Here is a 25,769-nt window from a genome sequence, read left to right as displayed (position 1 = left end):
TACTAGGACGCATATAACATGAAAAGAAAAGTAATTTCTACGATATCACTCTTTGGAATATTACTTTCTAAAAGTATTGAAAGGATGTTTCAGTGTAGACTGAGTAACTTATAGGAATAACTTAGTATCGTCCTAATTAGGATATTGTTACATTCTGAAAAACTACAACTCCGTGCAGAATATGGCTTTCGCATGCACGAGATAACCGAAGGTGAGATGAAAACTGTTGTCGGAGAAACTACTTTTCAAAACTTAGTACCTAATAGCTACTGTTGTTGAATAGATAGAACTTATTACGGAACGAATAATAAAACAATGTCTATATGTCAACGGAAATGTGTGTAATCCGTCATTGTATACAATTCCTAGGAAATGTATATAATTCCTAAAATCGCCCGGAAATGTGTGAAATAAATTATATTCGACACATTTCCTAGGAAATCTATACATTCCCTAAATAGCAATTGGAAATGTATTAAATTCAAGGTTTCTGGCAACAATTCGTTATCGTGGGGTCGCAGTTCTAACCTAACGTAGTATACTAAATAGCAACAATCGTTTTCGTGGTGGCTGCAGTTCTAATCTAACCTACCTACCTACTTACCTATATACCTACTTTTCTGGCAACATTTTGTTGTGTGCAATTGTGCAGTTTATTAACGTATTTTATTCACAGAAAGCATTCGTGTTATAGGTGCTTTTTCTAGTAGAATATCGGAACTTCATACAATTCCTAGGAAATGTACACATTTCCCAGGAAACTCAAACCAAATCTTTGAAACACTATTTTATACATTTCCCAAATAGCTTTGTAATTATATACATACATACATTTCCGGTGACATAAACACATAAAAGTAAAAATAGTATGTAGATAAACTGGTAGATAAGAACTCTGAATTAAATATAGCGGTGACAGTTTCATGTCTATTCACCACTGGCGGTTGTGTGTGTGTGTGTGTGTGTGTGTGTGTGTGGCCATTCTCTACGGTCTTATACCTACTCCTATCTACTTAATGTTTTTCCTACCCCTAATGTACTGTCCTGAAAACGACACTGCTCACGTTGTAGGTAGTTTGCTTAAGACGATACTCGCTTATTTGGCCTTGAGCGTCTCAGCGTCTCTGTACCCGCACCCCGCTCACTGCAATGGTACGTGAATTTCGTCTCGCGGCAGTCGCGGCACCCCAACGAGGTTCAAAGAATAAGCTACAGCCCAGAGGCGCGCGGCATTTGGCGCTATACCTCGTATTTGTGTATCTTTTGCAGATATTTTGTTGTTTGAGTATGAGTAGATCATGCGTTTAGTGGAGGTCGTAAATTATAATAAAAATTATTATTCCCTTATGCATTACACTTTACAAGCCTCAATTAGTTAATTTGTGTTTTATCTGTTTCTTACAAATAAATACCTAAGTCAAATCGACAGATTAAGATTTATAGCTAAAGCTTGGTATGTACTAAATTGAGGCGTACAGTGCGTTTATTTTATATAGTTTTTTTATCCGTAATAAATAAATATAAATAATGCCATTAATAGTTAACTTATAAAATTAAAGTACCTATATTACCTACATATACTACCTACCACATAAATGTGTTATTTTTCGAAGTTCGAAGTTTTCTCAAACATTACGTGGGAATTTCATCATTATATTACAAGCGCGCCACAACCAAATCAGTGGCGCGCTTTGCAGTATTTTTTTAGTGGTTAACAGCTATGTATGATGAACCCCTGTGGACGTCAGCTGATAACTTTAATTGATTTAGCCGTTTACTAAAAATAACGTAAAACTATAAATACTAGGAAAAAAGTTAAATGTTATAATTGTTGAACAATAAATAAATATTCATATATTTATTTTTTTTCATAATTTTTTGTTTACCCATTTAGAAGACATTTCTTATACAAACTATTTTTTATAAAAAATCTAGCGATAACATATGTTTTTTTTGTACTCAATTTGAGGAAGACTTAATAAGCTTTGAAATGATACTAAATAACCTGATAGCTTTCCTATAAAAATGCTGAGTATAAGTAATTCGATTTCCGATGAGAAACTTTTGAATTTATGTTCATGATTTTTTTGTAGCGAACTTAGACACTGAAGTACTAAAATATAGTCATATAATAGTCTGATACACTTATTATGTTTAAATAAAATTACAGGACGTTAAAAATGGCCTGAGTGGCTTTGAGAAAAGGATGATACGGCCGTGTCTCTTTGGATTATCGCTCCGTCTGTTCTGTGACAGGCTTAATAGTAAGTTTTTCCGTAAATAAAAATGCGATAGACCCTTTTGCTATTTCGTAATCGATTAAAATTAAAAAACTACAAAAAAATGTTTCATGTTTATACATGCATACAACGTTATAGGTAATAGGTAGCGTATGTTAAATCAATTATTTATTGTTTCGAGATGGAATGGAACATTATTCAAAACGTAAAACTTGAATGACATTATAATATGTCTGATAGATTTTTTTTTTTTTTTTCAAATAAAGTTTTCTCAAACACGTATATTATAGTATAATATATACGGATATTAGCATTACATTCGTAATAATAGACTGCGAAACACCGTTTTGCTCTCGCTAATGCGCGGTACAACCAAATCAGCGCTATGCAGTTATTTATTCTTTGACCACAATAACTCCGATATTATAGCACTTGGGCTATGCACAAGCGAACATAGTCCAAAGAAGGCACGGAGCGACAAGCGACACCACCTCCTCGTCTCAAAGCTGGCACACGACTGCCGGTCACGCCATTTTCAGGCTGCATACGCATTATATGTGGAAAAACGTTCGATTTCTTTAAAAAATATTTATTGATTTACAAAAGCTACGTTGTATTTGTAGAACCTGTTAAAACATTTTTGTTAGTTTAAAAATAATTTTAATCGATTAAGCCGTTTAGTAGATATAAGCAAAGTTAGCCGCAAAACGGCCTGTCGTATTATTATTTTTTCGGTGAAACTATATATTTCAGGAAAAAAGTCAAATGTTACAATTGTTGTGGATAGAGTAGATGCATATATATTTTTTCATAATTTTTTGTTGACCCATTTAGAAAGTAACAGTTTTTGGCCAAAAACTGCGCGAAGCGCCTTAATTCCTGACGAGAATGCTCTATAGATCTTGTCCCAACACTTAAAAAAATAATTATCCGAGCTCGTTGAGTAATTTAAAAACTTAAGTAAATAAGAAATATTCCTTGATAAATATCCTAAAACGTGTAGACCGGTGTAACATATAGTTTGCAAGTCCCAAGTTTTGTGTTAGTAGTAACAAAATAAATTGTTACTGTTGTTCAAACATTTCTTTCAGTGAATAAACTACACGAAGAACTCGAGCAAACACTAATTAAAGTGGGATCATAAATTAAGGCACGTGTGGTTGGTGCACGTTGCACGTGACGGCCACGAGCCCGCGTCACCCACCGCCATCGCCACCGACTGACGCTCTGCGACCGCAACACCTCTCTAGAGCTGCTAACACCTCGAAGTCCTCGAATTAGTTTCATTTTCAAAATGAATCAGCTTTACAGAGAATCGACGCTTAAAATATAGTCTGGAAAACCAAGCCAGTAACAGGAGAATAAAAAAATAAACCGGCCCGGTTCCGTAGTTACCCTTCCGTCACAATAGGCTAAACTGTAGCTATTAGTATAACAACAGAAGATTGTTAACAAAGGGATGAAATGATGCTTGGTGCCTTTCACCCGAGTTAAACAATCTATTTTTCATATCGAATACGAGGAAACCAAAAGGACAAGACAAATTTGCATAATCTATACTTAATTAAAGTAATAGACGTATGGCCATGATTTTAGGGTTCCGCACCAAAAAGGTACAAAAGAAACCCTTATAGTGCGACTCTGTCCGTCTATCTGTCTGTCTGTCTGTCACATTGCTAAATATCTCGAGAACTACTTAAGCTATCGGTTTGTGAACTTATTTCTATTCGAACAAGGTTGTTTATTTAAGGTAATAGGTAACCATTGTAAAGTACAGAGTTACTAAGTACTGATTCAATAAGTAACCTAAGATAAGGCTGCCGTCAAAAAACTAGTAAAGGTAAGGTTATCCTGATAATTTTCCCCCCGTCGTCATGCTCGTTTTAGTTGGTTATTGTCTGATTAGCTGCCTGTTAGCTAAAGTTTTTGCGAAAATCCCCAGGACAGAGGCGAATCTTTTTGTACGAAAACTTGCAACTTTAAATGCATTTTTTATCGAAACTACTGCGGTCTTAAATGAAGTCAAAATCAGTCCATTGACTAAATTTTTTTTCAAGCTTTCCAATGATAAATACCCCACACGATTCTTACAAATGAAATAAAAAATCTGCTTACCCCTCTCAACCCCCTAAATTTCCCTCTAAAATAAGAAATAATCGATTTTTTTGACTTATTTACAATATTAGAGGTGGTAATTGCTATAACTGTTTCAAATTTTAGGTATCTACGTCAAATGGTCTCTGAGAAAAACGCATTTAACTGATTTGCAAGACCGAAGTGATCCTATAAGTCTTCCGTTTGTCAAAACAAAGTTTTGCACGGAACACTAAATATGTTACACAACGCACTTGCTGGTATGTTTAACTCTGGTTTAACCAAAACAATACAAACATTACAAGAGCATCACGTCTCCTATTATACACCTACTATTTCACCCACACAGGCAACACTCCGGCTAGTCCGGCATCCATGACGCGTCAACGCCATTCAAAAGCACACCCTTTTGTATTAATAGACAGCGACGCAAAGCTTTGGAAACTTTCCAACCAGCGAACATTGTAAAATATGGAAACGAAATTATATATAGGTATTCGCGTAAAGAAAATAATGTCACAGCAATATAATTACTCCAGCACATATCACTATTTTGTTTTACCCCTAAGCGCAGTGGCCTATAAAATGCGTGCGGGAGAGCGTCAGAAACATTACACGCTTAATTTAGCGTAAAACTGAACCGAACACAATATGATAATGATGTAACAAAAACTGAGATGAATAAGAATATGTATTTTTAACACACTTGCTCAAAACGACGTTTTTATTCCACCGATTTTTGGCTCATAATCCTGTTAAGGTCAGTTTAATAAAACAATCCGATGATCCAGCAAGCTTTGTATTTACGTACACTCCGACATAATCAAGTAACTTAACCTCTAATCACAACGTTTGGCTATTACAATATGACAACTCGATATACATTCGTTCGTAGTCTCCCTCGTTCTGCCTCCCAATCGTAGTGCCATTTGACGCCATCTTGCTTCACCGGAAGCGTTACGATTTAAAATGTGTACGACCAATCGGGAGCCAGCTCGAAATGTCAAATACTCACTTCCGCTATTAATTAAATGAATATATTTTGATAAACAGTCTTAACACTGTTTATCAAAATATACAGAAATTTAAAATAAATATTTTAATAATTAATTGTGACTATGAAATGCTAACAATCCTAGATATTAAACACGCGTGCTCTTTCAGTGTATTATTCCACTCGTGCTTTTTCATTATATTATCCGACTGAGTTAAGAAGGTAACTGATTGCTAATAATATGCATGGAAAGGGAGCCTTCTTTAATTGGTCGGACTGGCGGGAACCGGCGCGCCGCGCGCCCGACCGCCTGCGCGGTGCGCGGCCCGGCCGGGGCGAAGGGCGGCCGGCAGTACTTTGGTACGAGTATGACAGATGCAACACACAATACTAACTGTTTTAACTATCAAAATTTGATTAATATGAGTATCTTTTTTTTTCTCGCAAGTGTGTTGAAAAACGTCGTATGAAACGCGTGTGCATTGGTCATTACACACATCGGCTTTCTTATTGCGCGCTCGCTTACAGCTCGCGCGCACAATATCGCCTCGTGTGTAATGACCAACTTAGCACACTTGTATCATAATGTACTATTACAGTACATATGGTGCTACTTTCTCGCACTAGTGCGTCAAATAGCACTTTTCGTGCATATGTCGAAAGTTTAAAAGGCCATACGTACTGTAAAACGTTGTACGATACACGTGCGAATAGGTAATTCGCAACTCGTGTCGATTTAAAACACTCCCTGCGGTCGTGTTTTAATTTATCGCCACTCGTTTCGAATTTCCTCTGTTCCGCACTTGTATCGTAAATAACTATTACGCAACTAGGGAACAAATCAAATTATTTTAGGAATTATTTTTTGACTTGCTTTTAAATAGACCACCACAGCTGAGTGAGATTAATGCACTTTTTCAACACACTTGCTCAAAACGACGTTTTTATTCCACCGATTTTTGGCTCATAATCCTAGATAAACACGCGTGCTTTTTCAGTATGTTAAAACACTCGTGCTTTTTCATTATATAATCCCACTAAGATAAGAAGGTAACTGATTACTAATAATACGCATGGAAACGGAGCCTTCTTAATTTGGTCGAGTAATACATTTTTTTAACCAACTATTAGTTTCAAATGTTAATTCAAAGAGGTATTATCTCACCAAACATAATTTATAGATTAAATTATCTCGTAAATTACATTAATGAATAAACATAACATTTTATCGATTTTATCTCAATCCGTCGGTAAGAAAAACGAAAATATTCGCTTTTTTACATTTTTTTAATTGGCTGTTTCTCGATTTCGTTCGCGCCTTTGCATTGCGCGCGCATGGAGCGTAAAAAAAAATAACGCGCCAGACATTTTCCGTATTTGTCATAAAATTGGAATAATTTTTAAGAAAAAAAACCGACTTCAATGGGGGATGCCGCTGAAAGTTCACTTATTGTTGATGGTGCACTCTTAGATTCCAGACAATGAAATGAAAAAGACAGCATCTTTTGCCTAATTATATAGAAAAGGAGGTAAAACCGCCCATTTTTCTAGTAGCATTTCGTTTTTGTAAGGGTCGCAGTTCTAACCTAACCTAACCTACTTTTCTGATAGCAGTTCTGTTCTGTGAGAATCGCAGTTCAAAATGCACCCACCCACCTAACCCACTTTTCTAGTAGCATTTCCGGATCCGGGTCTGGGTCCGGATACGAGTCCGGATCCGTGTCCGGCTGTCCGGGTCCAAGTTTGGGTCAGAGTTCGGTCCGGGTCCGGGTCCGAGTTGGGATCCATGTCCAGACCCGGGTCCGGGTCCGAGTCCGGGTCCAAGTTTGGGTCTGGGTCCATAAGGAAGAGAACAAATCGCCCAACGTGAAATATGTGTCATTGAAGAGTTCCATTTTGATCATCATCAGCAGTTCCACTTCATCAAATGTCACTTTTTTTAATGTAAATGCTGGATTTGTTGATAAAAATACAAAAATCACTATATGTATGCCTTTCACATTTGAGGAGTTCCCTCGGTTCCTCGTGGGTCTCATCATCAGAACTCGAGCTTGACAAAAATATGTCTTAAAAACTTAAGTTGCTTAACAAACATAAAGAAGAGGACAAATCGCCAAACGTAAACTATGCGTCATTAAAGAGTTCCATTCTGATCATCATCAGCAGTTCCACTTTATCAAATGTCACTTTTTAAAATGGAAATGCTGGATTTGTTGATAAAAATACAAAAATCTCTATATGTATGCCTTTCACAATTGAGGAGTTCCCTCGATTCCTCATGGATCCCATCATCAGAACTCGAGCTTGACAAAAATGTTTCTTGAAAACCTAACTTGCTTAACAAACATAACCAAGAGGTCAAATCGCCAAACGTGAACTATGCGTCATTGAAGAGTTCCGTTCTGATCATCATCAGCAGTTCCACTTCATCAAATGTCACTTTTTTTAAATGTAAGTGCTTGATTTGTTGATGAAAATACTAAAATCACTATATGTATGCCTTTAACATTTGAGGAGTTCCTTCGATTCCTCATTGATCCCATCATCAGAACTGCTTTTTGACAAAAACGGGACAATCTGTATGTGTCCAGAAATGACGGAGTTATGGAGTAACAAACATTTTAAAAAAAAACTTGAAGTCGGTTAATAAGTAGTTTTGCAGGTTTTTAGTTTATATATTGACGAAAATATAATTTTCAAGCATTGAAAATGAAGAACACAATAAAATTGACGGTGCCAGTAATACTAATAAAGACAAGAGCCGTAACGATAGCCTTTTACCATCAAATTCGGGTGAAAAATAATTGGCGGCATATGAAACTTATATACAATGGAAAATCAGCAAAAACGCCCAGCCTTTCTTGGAAAACGTGTTGGTAGCTTACTTCAATTAACTGGCGATAAGTGCCTACAAGCCCAGCACACTTTGGTGCAATTATTCGATGTTAAAACTCTAAGCCACCGTTTTGAAAATTGTACTTTTACTGTTTTGACAAAAAAAATCTAATTTATAAGTTTTGTTTTTTCCCCGCAAGTGTGTTGAAAAACGTATGAAACGCGTGTGCATTGGTCATTACCCACATCGGCTTTCTTATTGCGCGATGTCGCCTCGTGTGTAATGACTAACGTAGCACACTTGTATCATAATGTACTATTATGGTTTACAGCGAGGCTTTGAGTAAAGCGCTGTCCGCACTGTACGCTAAACTACTGGTGGTGCTGGGCCTCGCATTCCCGATCACTGAAGTCATCGCTAACGGAGTTCCTGACGCATATTATCAGGTAGAAGTCACACGACCATCCCGGTAAATTAACCAGAAACTTTCGCTAATTCAATAATAGGTACCTTCTTAACGTAGGTGTACTAACTGTTTTTCTATCTGTTTTTTTGACATATAATCTTATTTTGTTACAGGGATTCTATTTATATCTGTATCTAGTCTCAGTTATTTTCGTCGTTTTTCAATACGCGAACCTGATGCGTCAGAAGGCAGTTAATATAATTATTCATGACTATGGTAAGTATACATAGAGTTAGCACGAGTCGTATAATATGCCACTTGAGAGCTTTGCTTTTATTTAGGAGAAAAGAAAATAAACGCTTTGGTAATTACCCGCTTTAGTTAAACAAAATACGACATTAAAATCACATCTTGTTTGCATAATTACAGCCGCAATGAATATTACCTTCTTTAGTTTGCATTCTACTAGCGTTCTCGGCGATTCTATTCGCATAAATGTTTTACAAAAAATCTCTACACATGTTCTTTAATGACTGTATAGATCTAATTAACTTATATATTTCCAGAGGAAACTGAGGAGAAAGACAAAAATGCAAAACCGGGGACAAGTGAAAAACCCAAGCACAAGGAAACTATATCGCGCTACGGCAGTTTTTACTTGAGGCTTGGTGCCATTGGTAAACAAAATAAACCATCATACATAGTATATAACAAAGTCGCTTACCGCTGTCTGTCCGTCTGTCCCTTTGTATGCTTAGAGCTTTAAAACTACGCAACGGATCATGATGCGGTTTTTAGGATTCCGTAGCCAAATGGCAAAAAACGGAACCCTTATGGATTCGTCATGTCTGTCTGTCTGTCTGTCTGTCTGTCTGTCCGTCTGTCCGTCTGTCCGTCTGTCCGTCTGTCCGTCTGTCCATCTGTCCGTCTGTCCGTCTGTCCGTCCGTATGTCACAGCCACTTTTTTCCGAAACTATAAGATACTGTTGAAACTTGGTAAATAGATGTATTCTGTGAACCGCATTGAGATTTTCACACAAAAATGGAAAAAAAAACAATAAATTTTGCGGGTTCCCCATACTTAGAACTAAAACTCAAAAAGATTTTTTTTATCAAACCCATACGTGTGGGGTATCTATGGAAAGGTCTTCAAAAATGATATTGAGGTTTCTAAATTGTGTTAAACTCCTTAGACCCAAAAGCTATAGTTCTGTTTTTGAAATAGAAATTAAAATTAAAATTAGGTTCCTATGTTTTTAAGAGATTATAAGGTCTTCAAGACTAAGGAGGGTGTATAATAATATGTTGCTAGGCAGAGTGATGGCAGGTGGACTAAAATGTTAACGGAATGGTGGCCGCTTTCGAATGAAAGAAGCCCCTGGCGTCCATCGGCTCGTTGGGTGGACGACATCCGGAAGATTGCGGGTCACTTCTGGATGAGATTAGCTCAGGACCGGGACAAGTGGCGTACTGGAAGAGAGGCCTATGCTCAGCAGTGGGCGATAAAGGGCTGATATGATGATGATGATGATGATGATGATAATAATATGTATAATAATTGTATTCCACAGCATTCGGCATCGGTTCCATGGTGTATAGCGGTTTAGAGTTCGGAGAGTATTTTGAAATGACTGACGATTGCCGAACTGTGCTATCTGTCTTCACACCGGCTCTCCGTATGGCGCTAACTCTGCTGCAAATGCAGTTCATCTTTCTTACAAGTAAAGAGATTGAATCCGGGACTTACAAAATGATACAACGATTTGGATTTATGCACATGATAGCTACTAATATGTGCGAATGGTTGTACGTACTAGTGGAAGAGACAAAGCACGAGATACATCACCTGGAGCATGCGATGGTGGCGCGTGGGAATGGAACGCACGGTAACGGGACTCTGGAAATACCCTGTCGAAGAGCTAATATTATGGGAGCGTTGCTACAAAATGCATCACCGTTCCTGTTTCCTTGCACGATCGAATATTCGCTGATCGTGGCAGTAATTCTTTACGAAATGTGGAAGGAGGTAAACGGATTTGTTTATTTTATGACAATTTGATATCCCGGGTGTAGTATGAATACATACAACCCGATTTCCAACGGCTTTTAGATATTTTATCAAGACAATTAAGCACCTACTTCTCCAGGTTTCCACTGCTCAATTTTTTTTTTCAAGTACGGCAAAGCCAAAAGTAAATATTATAATTTACATTATACTTACATATATTTGTTGTTAAAGTTTCAAATCAAACTCTATTTCAGGTTAAATGCACTCCCGAAGATTTTGAGAAGAAATTTCATATAAATACAAAAAATAAATCAAGGAATAATTCTGTGACACCTGAGAAAATTTTACAGCAGTTTGGTATATAAACAGATAAATTAATTGCTTTTAAGTCATGTTATATTTGTTTAATACTGTCAATCGTTGTAATTTCCTCGTAATTAAATACAAAAACCTACCTAATTTAACTCCTTACTCAAGTAAGGAGTTAAATTCTGTGCTTAGGTGCTTACTAACTTTAACTTGATATCAAACCAAATCCAAGACAACTCATATTCCAATTGTACTATTTTAATTGTGATTATTTTAGGCTTGACTTCCTATTCCTAATGGTAATGTGAAGTTGTGAGTAATTATGTATGTTTTAACATTTTGCAGCTGGTATGCTAGGCGTAGGCTCCCCGTACGGCAGCCGAGCCGCACTACACCATTTCTCCGTGGACTGCTCTCACGCACATCGCGGTCTCTTCTCGGGAGTTTTAGTGATCGTGCTCACCATCATATCCCTCATTATGTTCTTCGTTCTTACTAATAATCCGGCTACAATCAACGTAATTATGACACATTCACTATTAGTACGCTAAGATTATTAGTTTACAAAAACTGTATTATAATATGTCGTGAATTCGATTTTTCAGGATGCAATATTTCAAGTTAATATATGCGAGTTGATCCTATATACTGTAACTATAGCGGCGTGCCTTGCAGCAATAAAACAAATGAGAGTGCTTCCTTACAAACGAAAATCTCGAGGTAGTATATAACGCTTTTATTGTGTTTTAGCTGGTATACCATTTTATAGCTACTATTAAAACTTTATAGAGTTTATAGTTTTTGCATCAATACCGTCTTTTATACGGTTTCATGGTTGATTTATGTAAATAAATATGTTAATTAACAAATCCAGTATACAGATCAAGCGCAATAGACGAAACAAATTAGTTTTCACAAAATTAATGTGTAAGTTACAGAACCTTTACAACGACAAACGTGACCTTTCTAAATTGTCCAGGAATTTAATTTTTGTAGCCGTACTGCAACTGGACACGTCGCTCTTAATTCTGGCGCAGACAGGCATGTTCGTGTATTGCATGTTCAGCTTGATCGGCTGCCACCACACGCTAGCCAACAGCAACAGCGCCGGCCTCACAGGACTCTTCTCGGAATTCTTATCGCTCAATCAGGTACGCACTTTATCAATGAAACGTTTAAAAAATGCATTAAGGATCGACGCCACGACAGCTTATAATCTTTTAAAACCTTCCAACAAAACAAAACCGCGCTATCTTCTGGGTAAAACCTTTCTAAGAATCAATGCAATATCCCAAATCCTTTGCACAAAACCACATAGTCCACAACTAACTAACACCCGAACAGCAATGCATGTAACGCATACGCAAACGCATATCTACCGTTTCTACTCGGCCAAGGGTCAAACAGCGTACACCGCGTTTTTGTTTTATTTTTTACTCACGTCTGCCACCTGACTGCAGCTTCAGCCGCCCTTTAAGCTCCATGGAGGATATTCCTTTATTATTAAAAACCTGAAAATAGGTAGTGTCTTAGGAATTAAAAGTGCAAACCAAAGACGATATAAAATTGCTTATATGTTTAGTCTAATATTTTGTGAAAGTACGAAGTGTAACTGGCATATTAAACTACAATAGTTACAATAAATACAACAATTACAGACCATACTGCAGTCCCTGTTCATAATCGACGCGTGGTGGCGGCGGAGCAGCACGTCGGAGCAGCGACGGGACAAGCCGGGCCGGCAGCTGGTCACCTTCCTGCTGGTGGCCAACATGGCCATGTGGGCCATCAACACGCTCGAAAAGGTACTGTTCGATTCCTTACATCTTTATAAAAATAATGATGATAAGTAACTATATACTTAATTACTCGTACATTCCCTTATTTTGTAAATTTGTAGGAAAACTGTCGGACCACGCGGCGGAAGGGGTGCATTAGGTCTTGCTATGTAGGCTGTTTGTGCCTCAGCTGCAAGGTTGCAGTCACATTTTCGTGGACATGTACCTATAATAATTTGAATTTGTAATGCGCATTACTTTTATAGACAATCGTTATGCTATCCTCACATCAAGGATTGGCTTCACCGCTCGCGCTCACCTCTAAAAGAGTGAATTACAAAAAAAGTGTACGTAACACAACGGAATATTCACAAAAATATGCAAAAATGTGGCCAAAAATTAAGAAAATGTATGTGTAAATCTTTGTGTTACGTCACACAAAGTGACACAAAGGAAGCCAAAATCGATGCCGCAATATGTTTCACCGCGTGTAAAATAAAAGTGGCGTCAAATTCAGGAATCCGCAAATACCATGCCGATAGCCAAGTAATTTATGTATAGAGCAATGTAAAAACAGTAACAGAACACGGTTAGCTTCTGTTTCAACTGCTATAAAAATTTCCAATTTTTTGAGACAAAATACTAAAATACACATTTTATCACCATTGCTCGAAAACCAATATAGCTGACGACACTTGCGTTTCAACACAAAATTATGTTATAGAAAATATACGTTAAAACCGTCTAACAAATATTTTGATAATAAGTGTTTGTTTGTATAAAAGACGTCTTTTAAAAAAACACACACAGCCAATTTACACCAAAGTTAGGAGTTTTTATTTACAGGAGTGTTGAGAGGACATATGCATTTTGTATGGGAGAAAAAATACAACATTTTCGTATTTTTTTCAAATTTCAAACACTTTAGCATTTGAGTTTAAAAATGATTGTATATGCAATATTTAATTTTTACAGATATTTTAATGTTGAAGACATTTCTGATTTTGTAAAGTACACTTTTTTTGCTGTTCACTTAAAACACCTTAACCCACCTGTTAACATAAAATAAAATAACTAAATAATGTATTAATTTTCTTGAACTGATTCATTTTATCCAACAATTCTGACACAAAGTTAATTGTACCTAAAGACCATGATTTTTATTAATTAATCAAATTATCCCGATATACCTATTAGCAATATAGTAGTAAGAATTGTGTAAGTTTTGACACATTAAGTAATTTAAATTAATTGACTTGAACAATATTCTTACCCAATAAAATACCTTATTGTGGTTTGATTACATTTTCTTAAATACCTATAATAAAGAATATAAAATGCCTAATGATAATTCCATGTTGACATCCTTCGCCTTAAGAGCCAACAGGAGCCGAGACCAAACTCAATTTTGAGATTTGAAAGAGAATATCGTCGTCGCGCTGACGGGGGCGGTACCGCGTACCGAGGGACTATCCCAGTGTGTGTGGTGCACGCACACCGACGCGCACGTTATTTGCGCTCCTCGCCGGCCTCACGCCGCTCGCGTTTTTAGTAACTAAATTCAATATCCTTCTACAACCTGCAATCTAATTAACATTTCGAGTTACAGAATAGTAAAAAAACATAACATAACATGGACATACAAGAAAACATTGTTGTATAAAAACATACAAGATAACGGCTGTTAAATTAATCCAATTAAATATTTTTAAATATGATAAACAAAAATATTAAATTATAGTCGTGAGTATTTTAAAAGTAAAACTCCCTTATACCTTGATTTTAAACAAAGTATTTTACTTATAACTTACTTGGTTCGTATGAATTAGTGACATACCTAATTAAAAAAGAAAGCTATAACTCCCGCGGGAACAATATAGGCCTTTTCCCTTCAGTACACCTGCATGAAATAAGATCTTTTCGAGCAAGCGTCTTGAAAAACAAATTTGCCGCTCTCCGGCTCCGTTGAATAGAAAAAAAGAAAGCCTTAGGTTAGATAAAATTATAATAATAAAGAAACATGTGACATGTGATATTTCTTACTTTAATGTAATTATACAGTTTCATTGATGGTCCGTTTTTTTATTTATGTGTCAGATTTTGATAAAAATAGGTATAAATTGAAGAGCTCCTAATTCTGATCGGAATAAATATGAAACTCAATAAATAATAATAAATATTAAATCAATATTATAGGACATTCTTACACAGATTGACTAAGTCCCACGGTAAGCCCAAGGAGGCTTGTGTTATGGGTACTCAGACAACGATATACATAATATATAGGTATAAATACTTAAATACAAATAGAAAACACCCATGACTCAGGAACAAATATCTGTGCTCATCATATCATATCATCGAACCCAGGACCATCGGCTTCACAGGCAGGGTCACTACCTCCTAGGCCAGACGACCGGTCGTCGCCCAATATTTTGGGACAATAGTCTAGTCTACAAAAGGTTCAAGGTGGTGAAAAAAATAGTGTAAGCTGTTCGCATAAAAAAACCGCAAATCGATGTACAGGTTAGCCGTTTGGTACACGTGTATACTAGTCAAAACAAAAATTTTGACCCGCAGTTCCTAAAAAAAATTCCCTTAGGAGTGCTGAAACCTTTTTTGTATAAAAAAAAACTTTTTTTTTAAACCTATCGTATACTTCTCATCTATCATACGAAAGGGCTTTTTGAAGCGATTCTGAAAATATACCACATCATTGCATTTTAGCCATTTTTAGGGTTCCGTAGCCAAATGGCAAAAAACGGAACCCTTACGGATTCGTCATGTCTGTCTGTCTGTCGTCCGTCCGTATGTCACAACCACTTCTTTCCGAAACTATAAGAACTGTTGAAACTTGGTAAGTAGATGTATTCTGTGAACCGCATTAAAATTTTCACTCAAAAATAGGAAAAAAAAAATTTTAGGGGTTCCCCATACTTAGAACTGAAACCTAAAATTTTTTTTTCCATCAAACCCATACGTGTGTGGTATCTATGGATAGGTCTTCAAAAATGATATTGAGGTTTCTCATATATTTTTTTTCTAAACTGAATAGTTTGCGCGAGACCGAGAGACACTTCCAAAGTGGTAAAATGTGTAACCCCCCCTCTAACTTCTAAAATAAGAGAATGATAAAACTGAAAAAATATATGATGTACATTACCTTGCCAACTTTTACCGAGAACTGGTTTGAACGAGATCTAGTTAGTAGTTTTTTTTTAATACGTTATAAATCGTAAACCGCAATTTACCTTTCACTCACGTTTCACATAAAAATACATTGTTTAAATTGTGTAATGTACGGAACCCTCGGCGCCCGATTTCGATTCGCACTTGGCCGGTTTTTTCTTAAATTGAAAGAAAAAGAATTTTCAAAACATACCAAGTTTGGGCTCCTCCAGATACGATATGGCTGATTTTTTTTGTACAAATGATACGTGATATCCTCATATGTAACCCCAAAAAAGCAATAAAAAATTTATTTAGTTTTTTTTTTTTTCAATACAAAGTGACACAGTTCTACTTAACCCTTTAACTTGACCCCAAACTTGGTGTGTTTTGAAAATTCTATTTGTTTTAATTTACAAAAAAATGGCTAAAATGTAATGATGTGGTATAATTTTAGAATCGCCTCAAAAAGCCCTTTCGTATGATACCACACACGATAGGTTTTTGGAAAAAAAAAATGTTTTTTTTTTTTTCATACAAAAAAAATGTTTCAGCATACCCCTCCTAAGGGATTTTTTTTAGAAACTGCGGGTCAAAAATTTTGTTTTGACCTCTTAGTATGCGTGTGCCAAACGGCTAACCTGTACATCGATTTGCGGTTTTTCTTTGAAATTGGGCTTGTACGGCTGCCACTAATAGAGATACTAACTCCTAAAAATACGTATGATACCTCATTGGATTCAGAATGATGTCTAGAAAAATGTATTCGAAGCGTTTATTCCCACATAAAAAAAGTTCAAAGCTATTAACAAAAAACGGCCAAGTGCGAGTCGGTTCCGTACCATTACGCAAAAAACGGCAAAAAATCCCGTTTGTTGTTTGGGAGCCCCACTTAAAAAAATATTTTATTCTGTTTTTAGTATTTGTTGTTATAGCGGCAACAGAAATACATCATCCGTAAATATTGCAACTTTTTAGCTATCACGGTTCACGAGATACAGCCTGGTGACAGACGGACAGGCAGATTGACAGACAGACAGACAGATATTATTTTAAAGGTATTAAATATTCTTTTAAAAATTAGGAAATAATATGGTGTATTTAAAACATATCATGGAATATACTACGGTTATAAATTGATATTGTGTAAAGTAATTTTTTCAACAAGTTAGGCAATTATTAAGTAACCACATTTTTTTCGAACTTTCGTCTTTGTTGTAAATTAAAAAAAAAAGAAAATAATTGGCGTAAAAAGTATTTCGCCTCGTGGAGCCCCTTTCATGAGATCACGTCACAAAAGTTTTAATAAAATTAATACTTTGTTTAAAATAAATTTTTGAATAATAGTGAAAATTGTAAAATATAAAGCAATATAATAATACGTACTTAGAACTGATACTTTTCTAAATAAAGAATGAATAAACTAAATTGTGTAATTAATTTTTAGTGCAAATCACCACAATTTGCTTCTAAAGAGCAAATCTGTGACCAAAAATTATATATAGTTTTAATTTTTCGTTCGTATATTCAGATTTGTGTATGAAAATGTGAAACTATTATTTCTAAAATAAATTATTCGTCCCTAATTTACACAAAATTTATACCAAATTTGATCTCATATCAAGAGATAGGTAGAAATATAGGTAGAGGCAAACTGGACCGCAGAAGCCGACTTTTCCCCTCCCTTTTTGGGGGGTAGCCAGGACTTAATCTCGTAGCTAGTGCGTCAGCTCAGCTTTGTATGAACCAAGGAATAATAAATACTGTTAAACGATATCCCCTGAGGCCAAAGTGCATACTCACTTTACTTACTTCGCCTACTAAGAGGCAAATCGCGACTTTGTTATGGTTTATCGATAACTTATCACATCACTAGATTATCGACTTTCAATGTCGACTATTGCCCATCACTTTTCTGTCCGTGTACGTATTTAGAAACTTGACCCCGCCCCTAAAATTAGTGCGATAAGGACAACTGCAGCTTAGGCGAAAAATCCTGCGTAAAAATCTCAAAAATCGAGGTTTCGTACTCGACTGTTTCCTCCTCCAAAACTTAAGCAATCGTAACCAAATTTGGAAATCTAAATGATTATGAAATTGTCTGTGTCGGACTGTTTTGATTTTTTGGCTAATTGATACCAGTTTTGAATACCACGCCTCTCATTGCGGCATAGTCAGTGAGGCCATTTTTGGCCATGTTTGAAGGGCTCTAGCGCCTTAAAAAACAAAAATATCAAAAAAAGCAAAACACACCGACACAGATATTGACAATATTAATCTGTGTTGAAAAAATCATTCCTCTAGCTTCAAAAACCAGGGAGGAAACAGTCGAGTACGTTTGCATGGAGAAATGACCACTCCTGTTGGCTCTGTCCAATTATGTGACCAATAGGTATTGGTACGATTTTAAATGCACTTATTGGCTGCATACAGATCTAAGAAAGCGGCAGATATAGTTAACAAAGTGCTGCCAGGCTATCATCCCCGTCTATATACCTAAAGGGTTTTGTTTCAATCCGTTACTTCTGATGCTGACTTAACATTTAACGTACTTAGGGCCACTTGCACCATCATGGCACCATCCCACTAACCCGGGGTTAACCGGTAAACCTGGAGTACAATACAATTACTAGTACAATTTGACACTGGGTTAACCGCTTAACCTCGGGTTAGAGGGATGGTGCAAGTGGGCAGTTGCAGAATTTATGGCCAGACTGCAGAGCAATATGATATTTTAAACATCTAATATTTACATATTTTTTGCTTATAGAATCGCGCCGAATTCCGACCAGCTCATTTGGATTTTTACGGGCCATGGGCCTGGACCATCATCACGCACGTATCCATGCCGCTGGCGATCTTCTACCGGTTCCATTCGACAATATGCCTTTTCGAAATTTGGAAAAATTGTTTTAAGAGTAAACCCCTCTATCTTAACGTGTAGTATAGCAGAAATGTAATTGAATGTACAGCGAGGTGCAAAATTGCATGGAAACATTATGAACGAATTAAATCAAAAAGTGGCCAAGTAATTTTGCGGCTGGGTGTAGGTATTAACCTATTGAAAATAATGATCTTCCATACCTAATAGTATTTTAATCTAGTTTATATTTAGCAAACCTAGTCCTAGTTATCTATGTATATTAATAAAACGAACAACGAAAATACTAATACAAAAATATTAGTAGGTATCAAATTGATCAAATGTATCAATCAGTGAGTAAAGGTGTAATTCTATTACTTAAGGCACGAAAAATGCGAATAAAACGTTTTCAAATCATTATCATTGTTTATTTTTGTACCTACGTAAGTATTTGCGGGTGCGATGTGCGGTAAATGAACGGTATTTTTATATAGGTATTCATTTTTTCAACCGACTTTAAAATTCTAAAGGAGAACGTACCTACTCAATTCGGTTGATGTTTTTATATTATTTCTCGACCGACTTCAAAATATATATATTATTTTTAAGTACCACTTTTATCAAAATCCGTTTTTGATGATGTAATCCACGAGGCATTAAGGAAACTCCTAGAGAAAGATATCATGCGACAATTCAATTCGCATAACAAGTCTGAAAGAATTGGTTGCTTTTGGCCACAACAATGCGCTATGCAATGCGGGGATCTTTCTCTTTTACTCCAATGAAGGCGAGTTAGTGACAGAGAAAGATGCCCGCAATTTGCGAACTTCGATTTTCGCGATTATAGCCCTGGGAATCCTGGGATGCGGATCTTTAGACGGTTACATCCGCGGGTGCGGATGCGGATTTGGATATGTTGTTTTTAATAAGATCTATTTTTTTTAAGTCACAAATGAACGAAAAAGAATCGTAACTCTTTTTCATGAGATTTTTTATATATATTTTGCACTGAGCTTTTTCTCGGTCTTTCATATCTAGTTTAAAATACGCCCATCCATGTCGCAATTTGCGCCGGTAATGGGTTTAAAATACGCCCACGTTACGCTTGCGTCGGTAATGACATTGTATTTCCATTCCATTGTATTTTAATATAGGTATTAACTTTTAATAAATAAACTAGTGTTAGCCCTCTGATGTATAATAACTAAAAATCGAATTGGCGTGTAATATACGGCCTGATTCTAATTTTAATAAACGTCAAAAATTTGATCTTGATACGATATGGATCGGATCTGTCAAAAGTGACGTTTTTGTTTGAAGAAACGTAACTTTTGACAGTGACAGATCCGATCCATATCGTACCGAGATCGAATGTTTGACGAAATTAGAATCAGGCCGCTAGTGTGTGTAATTTTCGGACCTGCTACATAGTGGCAAGGCCGTGGAGTAGGTAAGCGCAGCGCCGTGCCCGACTGCCCGTGCCTTCTCAATTAACGCGTCCCTTTGTCGCGGTCTAGTTGCAATCTACTATGTCCGGCTAATTGTTTACTTACTCGACGGCCCTTAATTACCTCCATTATGTACCACTTGCGTATAATAACCTAATAAAGCGTACAACAGCTGGTTCATTGATATACAACAACTTCAGATGGTAATTTTATTTGTATTAGATAAGTGGTTGTGTGGCAATCTGATTTTTTTTAGAAAAAACTTCTTATAGTCATTAGGCCGTCACTAGCGTGTCCAAATTTTCATTAGGATAGAGATTAGAAAGATCGAGATTAAAGTTTTTTTTATAACTAAATAAAATAGTTAAGGAACTACAAAAGTAATTAAATGTTAAATTTTAAGTGTAACAGTCGTACAAGAATTATTACGGTCTTATCTGATTCATGCTTAAAATAAGATGTCACAGCGATACGACACTGATCTGTCAGTGTCAAAAGCGACAGCTTTTCAACCAATAACGTCACTTTTGATACTGACAGATCAGAACTGAAGCCTATTGTAACTCTGTTGTTGACTGAGCCCACAATGAAAATCGTATAAAATTAAAATACTGTTTTAAAATGTAATGACTTGTTCATTACATTTAGATTTCTTACAAGATCATACAGGGTGGAAAAATTAATGGACCCTGGAGGGAAAGTGCCTTAAAAACCTTTGAACGAAGTTAAGTTTCTTTTTAAAAAGTATTATGGACCTTGAACGTAACGGGACTGATTGGCGAGATAGAAACTGTGAATAAAATTTCACGTTTTCTCCATAGTAAATGTATGGAAAAAGTTTTTTTTATTTGTGGCTTTTTAGTACATTACCGTTAGTTGACCCCTAGGAAACTATTGATACTAGATAGGAATGGAATCAATTGGCATAAAAAAATAGAATGTGAAAAATAAAAGTTAATTTTCATACAAATCGTATGAAAAAGTTTTCCTAGATTTGTGGCTTTTCTAGCCGTTTTTTTTTTTGGTCCCATCGTACAAGCTTTTGATCCTGGATAGGAATGGGATCGATTGACATCAAAAAAAAGTTTGTCAAAAATGACCTTTTTTACCCACCCTGTATGTTTTTTCTAAAATCTGTAAAAGCGAATCTTCATTAATTTGAAATCTAGGGAAGGTCTTCTAAAAACCGTTTTCGCGTAGCAGCACGGGATCTGGTAGCTGCCCTCACTGACCCATTTAGGAATTCCACCCTGTATATCCATTTTAAAAAAATCGCTGCACTGACTTTACATTTTCAACTGAAAACAACAATGTACCTAAGAAAATACTCGTAAAGCGGAAAATTATTCAAGGAACTAAAAACCGCGCCGAGGCTAGGAAATACTAGGGAATATTCACTTTCAACTAAATAACCGTTTCAGACCAGACAGTACTTAAAGTCACGCTCATTTAACATTATTTACACTAACAGGAAGGTACCTTTTTCAGATTTGAAAATCATCATATTCTAATTCCTAACTGAGTTTGGCCGCTAGCGTACACTAACAGCAAGTGCATACAATCTCATTCATACATTTAGGTCTCCTGCCTTATTGCGACGAAAAAACGTGTCGTTGGCGTGGACGCCCGCGGTAAAGTATAAAAACGCGCCCCATGAGCGCGAGCTACATGCACGCTATATTATAGAATTCAAAGTAGGTACTTACATATTTATACCTGACGCGGCGAATGATGATCCCTATTATGGATGATATAGAAAGGATGCCAATCTCTTATGGCAGAATTGTTGCAAAAGTGACCGCTTTCAGCTTTAGATAATAGTTCCTAATCTCTCCGGTGGCGCTAGTTAGGCTCTGGGACATGAGTATAACATGAACCATATAAGGCAACAAATAACCCGACCAAATTACGTAGGTTGGTTTTGGTGGTATTTCGGTGTATGGTGGCGCCGCCTAATTACTGTGTTTTGATGTACACTTTTCATACATAGAAATTTGGCTCCTTTATATAGTCTCCATGATCCCTATATTTCCTATGACAGTTCCTCCAAGTCGCTTTTTGATAGCCTTAATTATAAAAAAATAATCTATAAATAGGTTTTTACAGTATTTTTATTACCTACTTGTAGTCCGACAAGAAATTGCAGAAAATTATTGAGGGCCACTTCCTATGTAAGTAACTATCACATTTTTGACGTAAAATGCTTAAACATGGCAACAATTTAATATGGAATTTTTTTAGTTCCATTTTATTAAATTTTATGTGGCACTATCGTCATTGGCAAAACCCCTCCTGCCAAAACCCATAAAAAAAATTTGGCACTATAATTTTTACATTTTCAAGTAAAAAAAATGTGTTTGTTTACGAACAAAAAAAAGTCCACAACCACAAATATTTTATATTGACAGTTACTCCCTACAAACATGAACTGTCATATTATGGATGGTATAGAAAGGATGCCAATCTCTTATGGCAGAATTGTTGCAAAAGTGACCGCTTTCAGCTTTAAATAATAGTTCCTAATCTCTCCGGTGGCGCTAGTTAGGCTCTGGGACATGAGTATAACATGATTCATGAACCATATAAGGCAACAAATAACCCGACCAAATTACGTAGGTTGTTTTTGGTAGTATTTCGGTGTATGGTGGCGCCGCCTAATTACTGTTTTTTGATGGACACTTTTCATACATAGAGATTTGGCTCCTTTATATAGTCTCCATGTGTCATATGGATCATCATTCGCCATGTCAGGATAAAATAAAATGAGCTTAAAAAGCATTGCATAAGGCGGTGTGTGAAACCTGCATCTCTAGAGGTGTCACATGCGCTTTGACCATTTTATCTTTACACAAAACCTCCGGAGCTTCATTTCACACTTGAAGCATTGTCGGAACGAAATTCCTCTGAATCGATTATCACATCGTCTATTTAGTCGTACCGTACCTATTAATTTTGTGGTACCTAGATTATTTACGCTACGATATGTGTCTACCTTTAATAAACCCTGGAACGTGTCAAAGGGTCCTAGCTAAGATATAGGTGCCCAATGATGTGCGCAAGTGGATTTGTACTGATTTGTACTTTGCCCATGATGACAACAGTATCAGTTTTTTTTTTTTTTTTTAAACTTTATTGCACGATATAAAATTGTACAAAGGCGGACTTAATGCCTTAAGGCATTCTCTACCAGTCAACCATTGGGTCAAACAGAAACGTGTAGTTAGTGCAGGATTGTAGAAAGCGAGAGGAAATATGAAACACAAATCAAATTATTCTAAACAATATATATTTTGTTTATACACTTACACATATAAGAATAATAACAATATATACCTACATATATACAAACATGCATACATACATACATATATAAATAAATATTGTATTATGTACCCAAGTATACAAGTAACATGCGGATCATTTATTTTTAAGCGAGTTAGAGGTGCTTACGTAATTTTTTTTTTAAGAAAATTTGCTCTGTGCTTGCCTTAAAGGAAGAGGGAGATCGTTCCAAAGACGAATTGCCTGAAGGGCGAAAGAGTTGGAAACAAAGCCAGTGCGGTGATGGGGAATGGTCAGTTTCAGACTTCGAGATGTACGCAACTCGCAACCGGGACGTGGTGCTACAAAATTGAATTTAGATTTAAGGTAATCAGGAGCGGCAGGATCAAATAATATAGAGTAAAGGGTGCAGAGAATTCTTAGTGACCTGCGTTCACGGATGGGAAGCCAGTTCAGTTTGCGGCGGAAGGCCGATACGTGATCGTATTTACGAAGTCCATATATGAACCTAATGCAACTATTCAGTAGTCTGTCTAGTTTGTTGAGTAACTCCTGGCTTATATTAACACACATCTGCATAATCAATCACGGGCAACACCAATGCCTGAATAATAAGAGTTTTTGTGCTAACTGGGAGAGAGTTCTTGAACCTATAGAGAGATCTCAGCATGTTGGTTACTTTGCGACAAATTTCAGACACCTGGGAGGTCCAAGTCAAACCACTGTCAACGATTAGACCGAGGTTTTTCACGGTAGACTGAAACGGAACCACATTATTTTCGAATTTAATCGGATCTAAGAATGTGATGTCAAGCAAGGACAGCAGACGAGGGCTACCCAGTATAATGGCCTGACACTTGTTGGGGTTGACAGAGATCCCAAAATTGCGAGACCACGCAGATATGCTTTCCAGGTCATCATTTATTTTCAGGATCGCGTTATCTAAGGTACTTGGGCTTGCTTGGGCATAAAGTTGCAGATCGTCAGCGTATAAGTGGTGTGGGCATTTAATTCGATCAGTGATTAAGTTTATAAATACAGAGAACAAAAGAGGAGACAGAATACCGCCCTGAGGAACGCCGGAAGAAAGCCTGTTGACGACCCTGCAGATAAGAAGCGAACCATTGAGTATCACCATTGAGAACCGATTTCGATATATTTCAATTCAATTCAATCTTTATTTGCAACCAAGTAGATACAGTTTACACAAATACACATGCAACTTAATGCTAGGTAGGTACATACATAAGTACTAGGACCCGGTAAGGGCTTAGCAAAGTATTAGGGTTTTTAAAATATTCCTTATCTAGATTTCTTTGGCTTTCATTCATTCTTTCTTCCAATTGGTACATAATTCATTAGTATTTTAGGTACTTATAATAAAATTTTCACTAAAAACAAAATAACAATAAAAAAATTAAAAATTGAAAGCTATGTCACAAAATTAACTACTATTACGATAATAATGGTAAAACATTGTCAAGATAAGTTATTAAAGCATTTGTAAAATTGTCAAGGTAATATAAGAACAATATGGTATTTATATTTGGATAGGAGGTGAACATAATATTGTCATGCTTATAGCGACTGTGTATGTTTTAATGTCAGGATGAGTATTTAGGGCTCGGTTGACATGTGTAAATTCAATACGGCCGAATATTTAAACGGTGGTTAGCATAGGACCTAAGAAATATATTGAGATTTGCTTAGAAATACAATGAAAATATTAACCATACAAACTAATTCGGCCCGCAATGTAAAGCAACAGACAAGTTTCACGATACGAGCTTTTTATAATAACTGTCAAGTGCCAACGCTTGTTGGCAGTTTCTATAAAAAGCTCGTATCTCGTAATATCATATCATGTTATGTCTCGTAATGTTTGCAGTTGCTCGATAAATTTTCATAAATTAATGACGGGGTCATAATTAATTGCTATTATAAAAAAACCTTTTTTAATTATTGATTACACGGATACATTATATATCTGGTTTAATTTCTCACCCGTATTGGATTTACACACTGTATATATTTAACCGTCATTACATTATTAACCGTCTTTCAAAAAGTAGGAAGTAGGAAGTACTGTAGAAAATATTTTTTTTTAAAGGCTTTATATTCGACCAGGTTAATTTATTCTTGTTATTAAATATAAGATGCAGTGAAGCTCAGGCAGGAGGAGGGCGCGTGTCTGAAAGTGACACCGGGCCCGCTAATTACCAGCAAGGAGAACGCCCTATAGCCGCAGCTAGTGCTCGGCTATAAGGTGATGTTTTTTTTTGCTTTTGGTCAATTTAGTACTCCTAATGCTAGATAAAGTAAATTCCTACCAGTTAAGGACAA

At 36.2% G+C, this 25,769-nt stretch overlaps 1 protein-coding gene across 2 annotated transcripts in view; it reads left to right on the top strand.

Annotated features, from left to right (window-relative positions):
* The window catches only part of LOC134741503 (proton channel OtopLc-like), a 31,141-nt gene extending 12,346 nt beyond the window's left edge, over positions 1–18,795 (top strand). For both annotated transcript variants that reach the window (XM_063674305.1, XM_063674306.1), the window contains exons 5-14: positions 8,496–8,610; positions 8,744–8,846; positions 9,137–9,247; positions 10,142–10,596; positions 10,833–10,935; positions 11,233–11,405; positions 11,493–11,607; positions 11,884–12,038; positions 12,546–12,692; positions 18,604–18,795. In XM_063674305.1, coding sequence (XP_063530375.1) covers positions 8,496–8,610; positions 8,744–8,846; positions 9,137–9,247; positions 10,142–10,596; positions 10,833–10,935; positions 11,233–11,405; positions 11,493–11,607; positions 11,884–12,038; positions 12,546–12,692; positions 18,604–18,777 — 1,651 coding nt within the window. In that variant the 3' untranslated portion in view covers positions 18,778–18,795. The remainder of the gene's footprint in view (positions 1–8,495; positions 8,611–8,743; positions 8,847–9,136; positions 9,248–10,141; positions 10,597–10,832; positions 10,936–11,232; positions 11,406–11,492; positions 11,608–11,883; positions 12,039–12,545; positions 12,693–18,603) is intronic.
* The last annotated feature ends 6,974 nt before the right edge of the window (positions 18,796–25,769 follow it).

The sequence above is a fragment of the Cydia strobilella genome, chromosome 5 (genome assembly GCF_947568885.1).
Source record: "Cydia strobilella chromosome 5, ilCydStro3.1, whole genome shotgun sequence".
NCBI lineage: Eukaryota > Metazoa > Arthropoda > Insecta > Lepidoptera > Tortricidae > Cydia > Cydia strobilella.
This window is presented reverse-complemented; position numbering and strand designations above follow the sequence as displayed.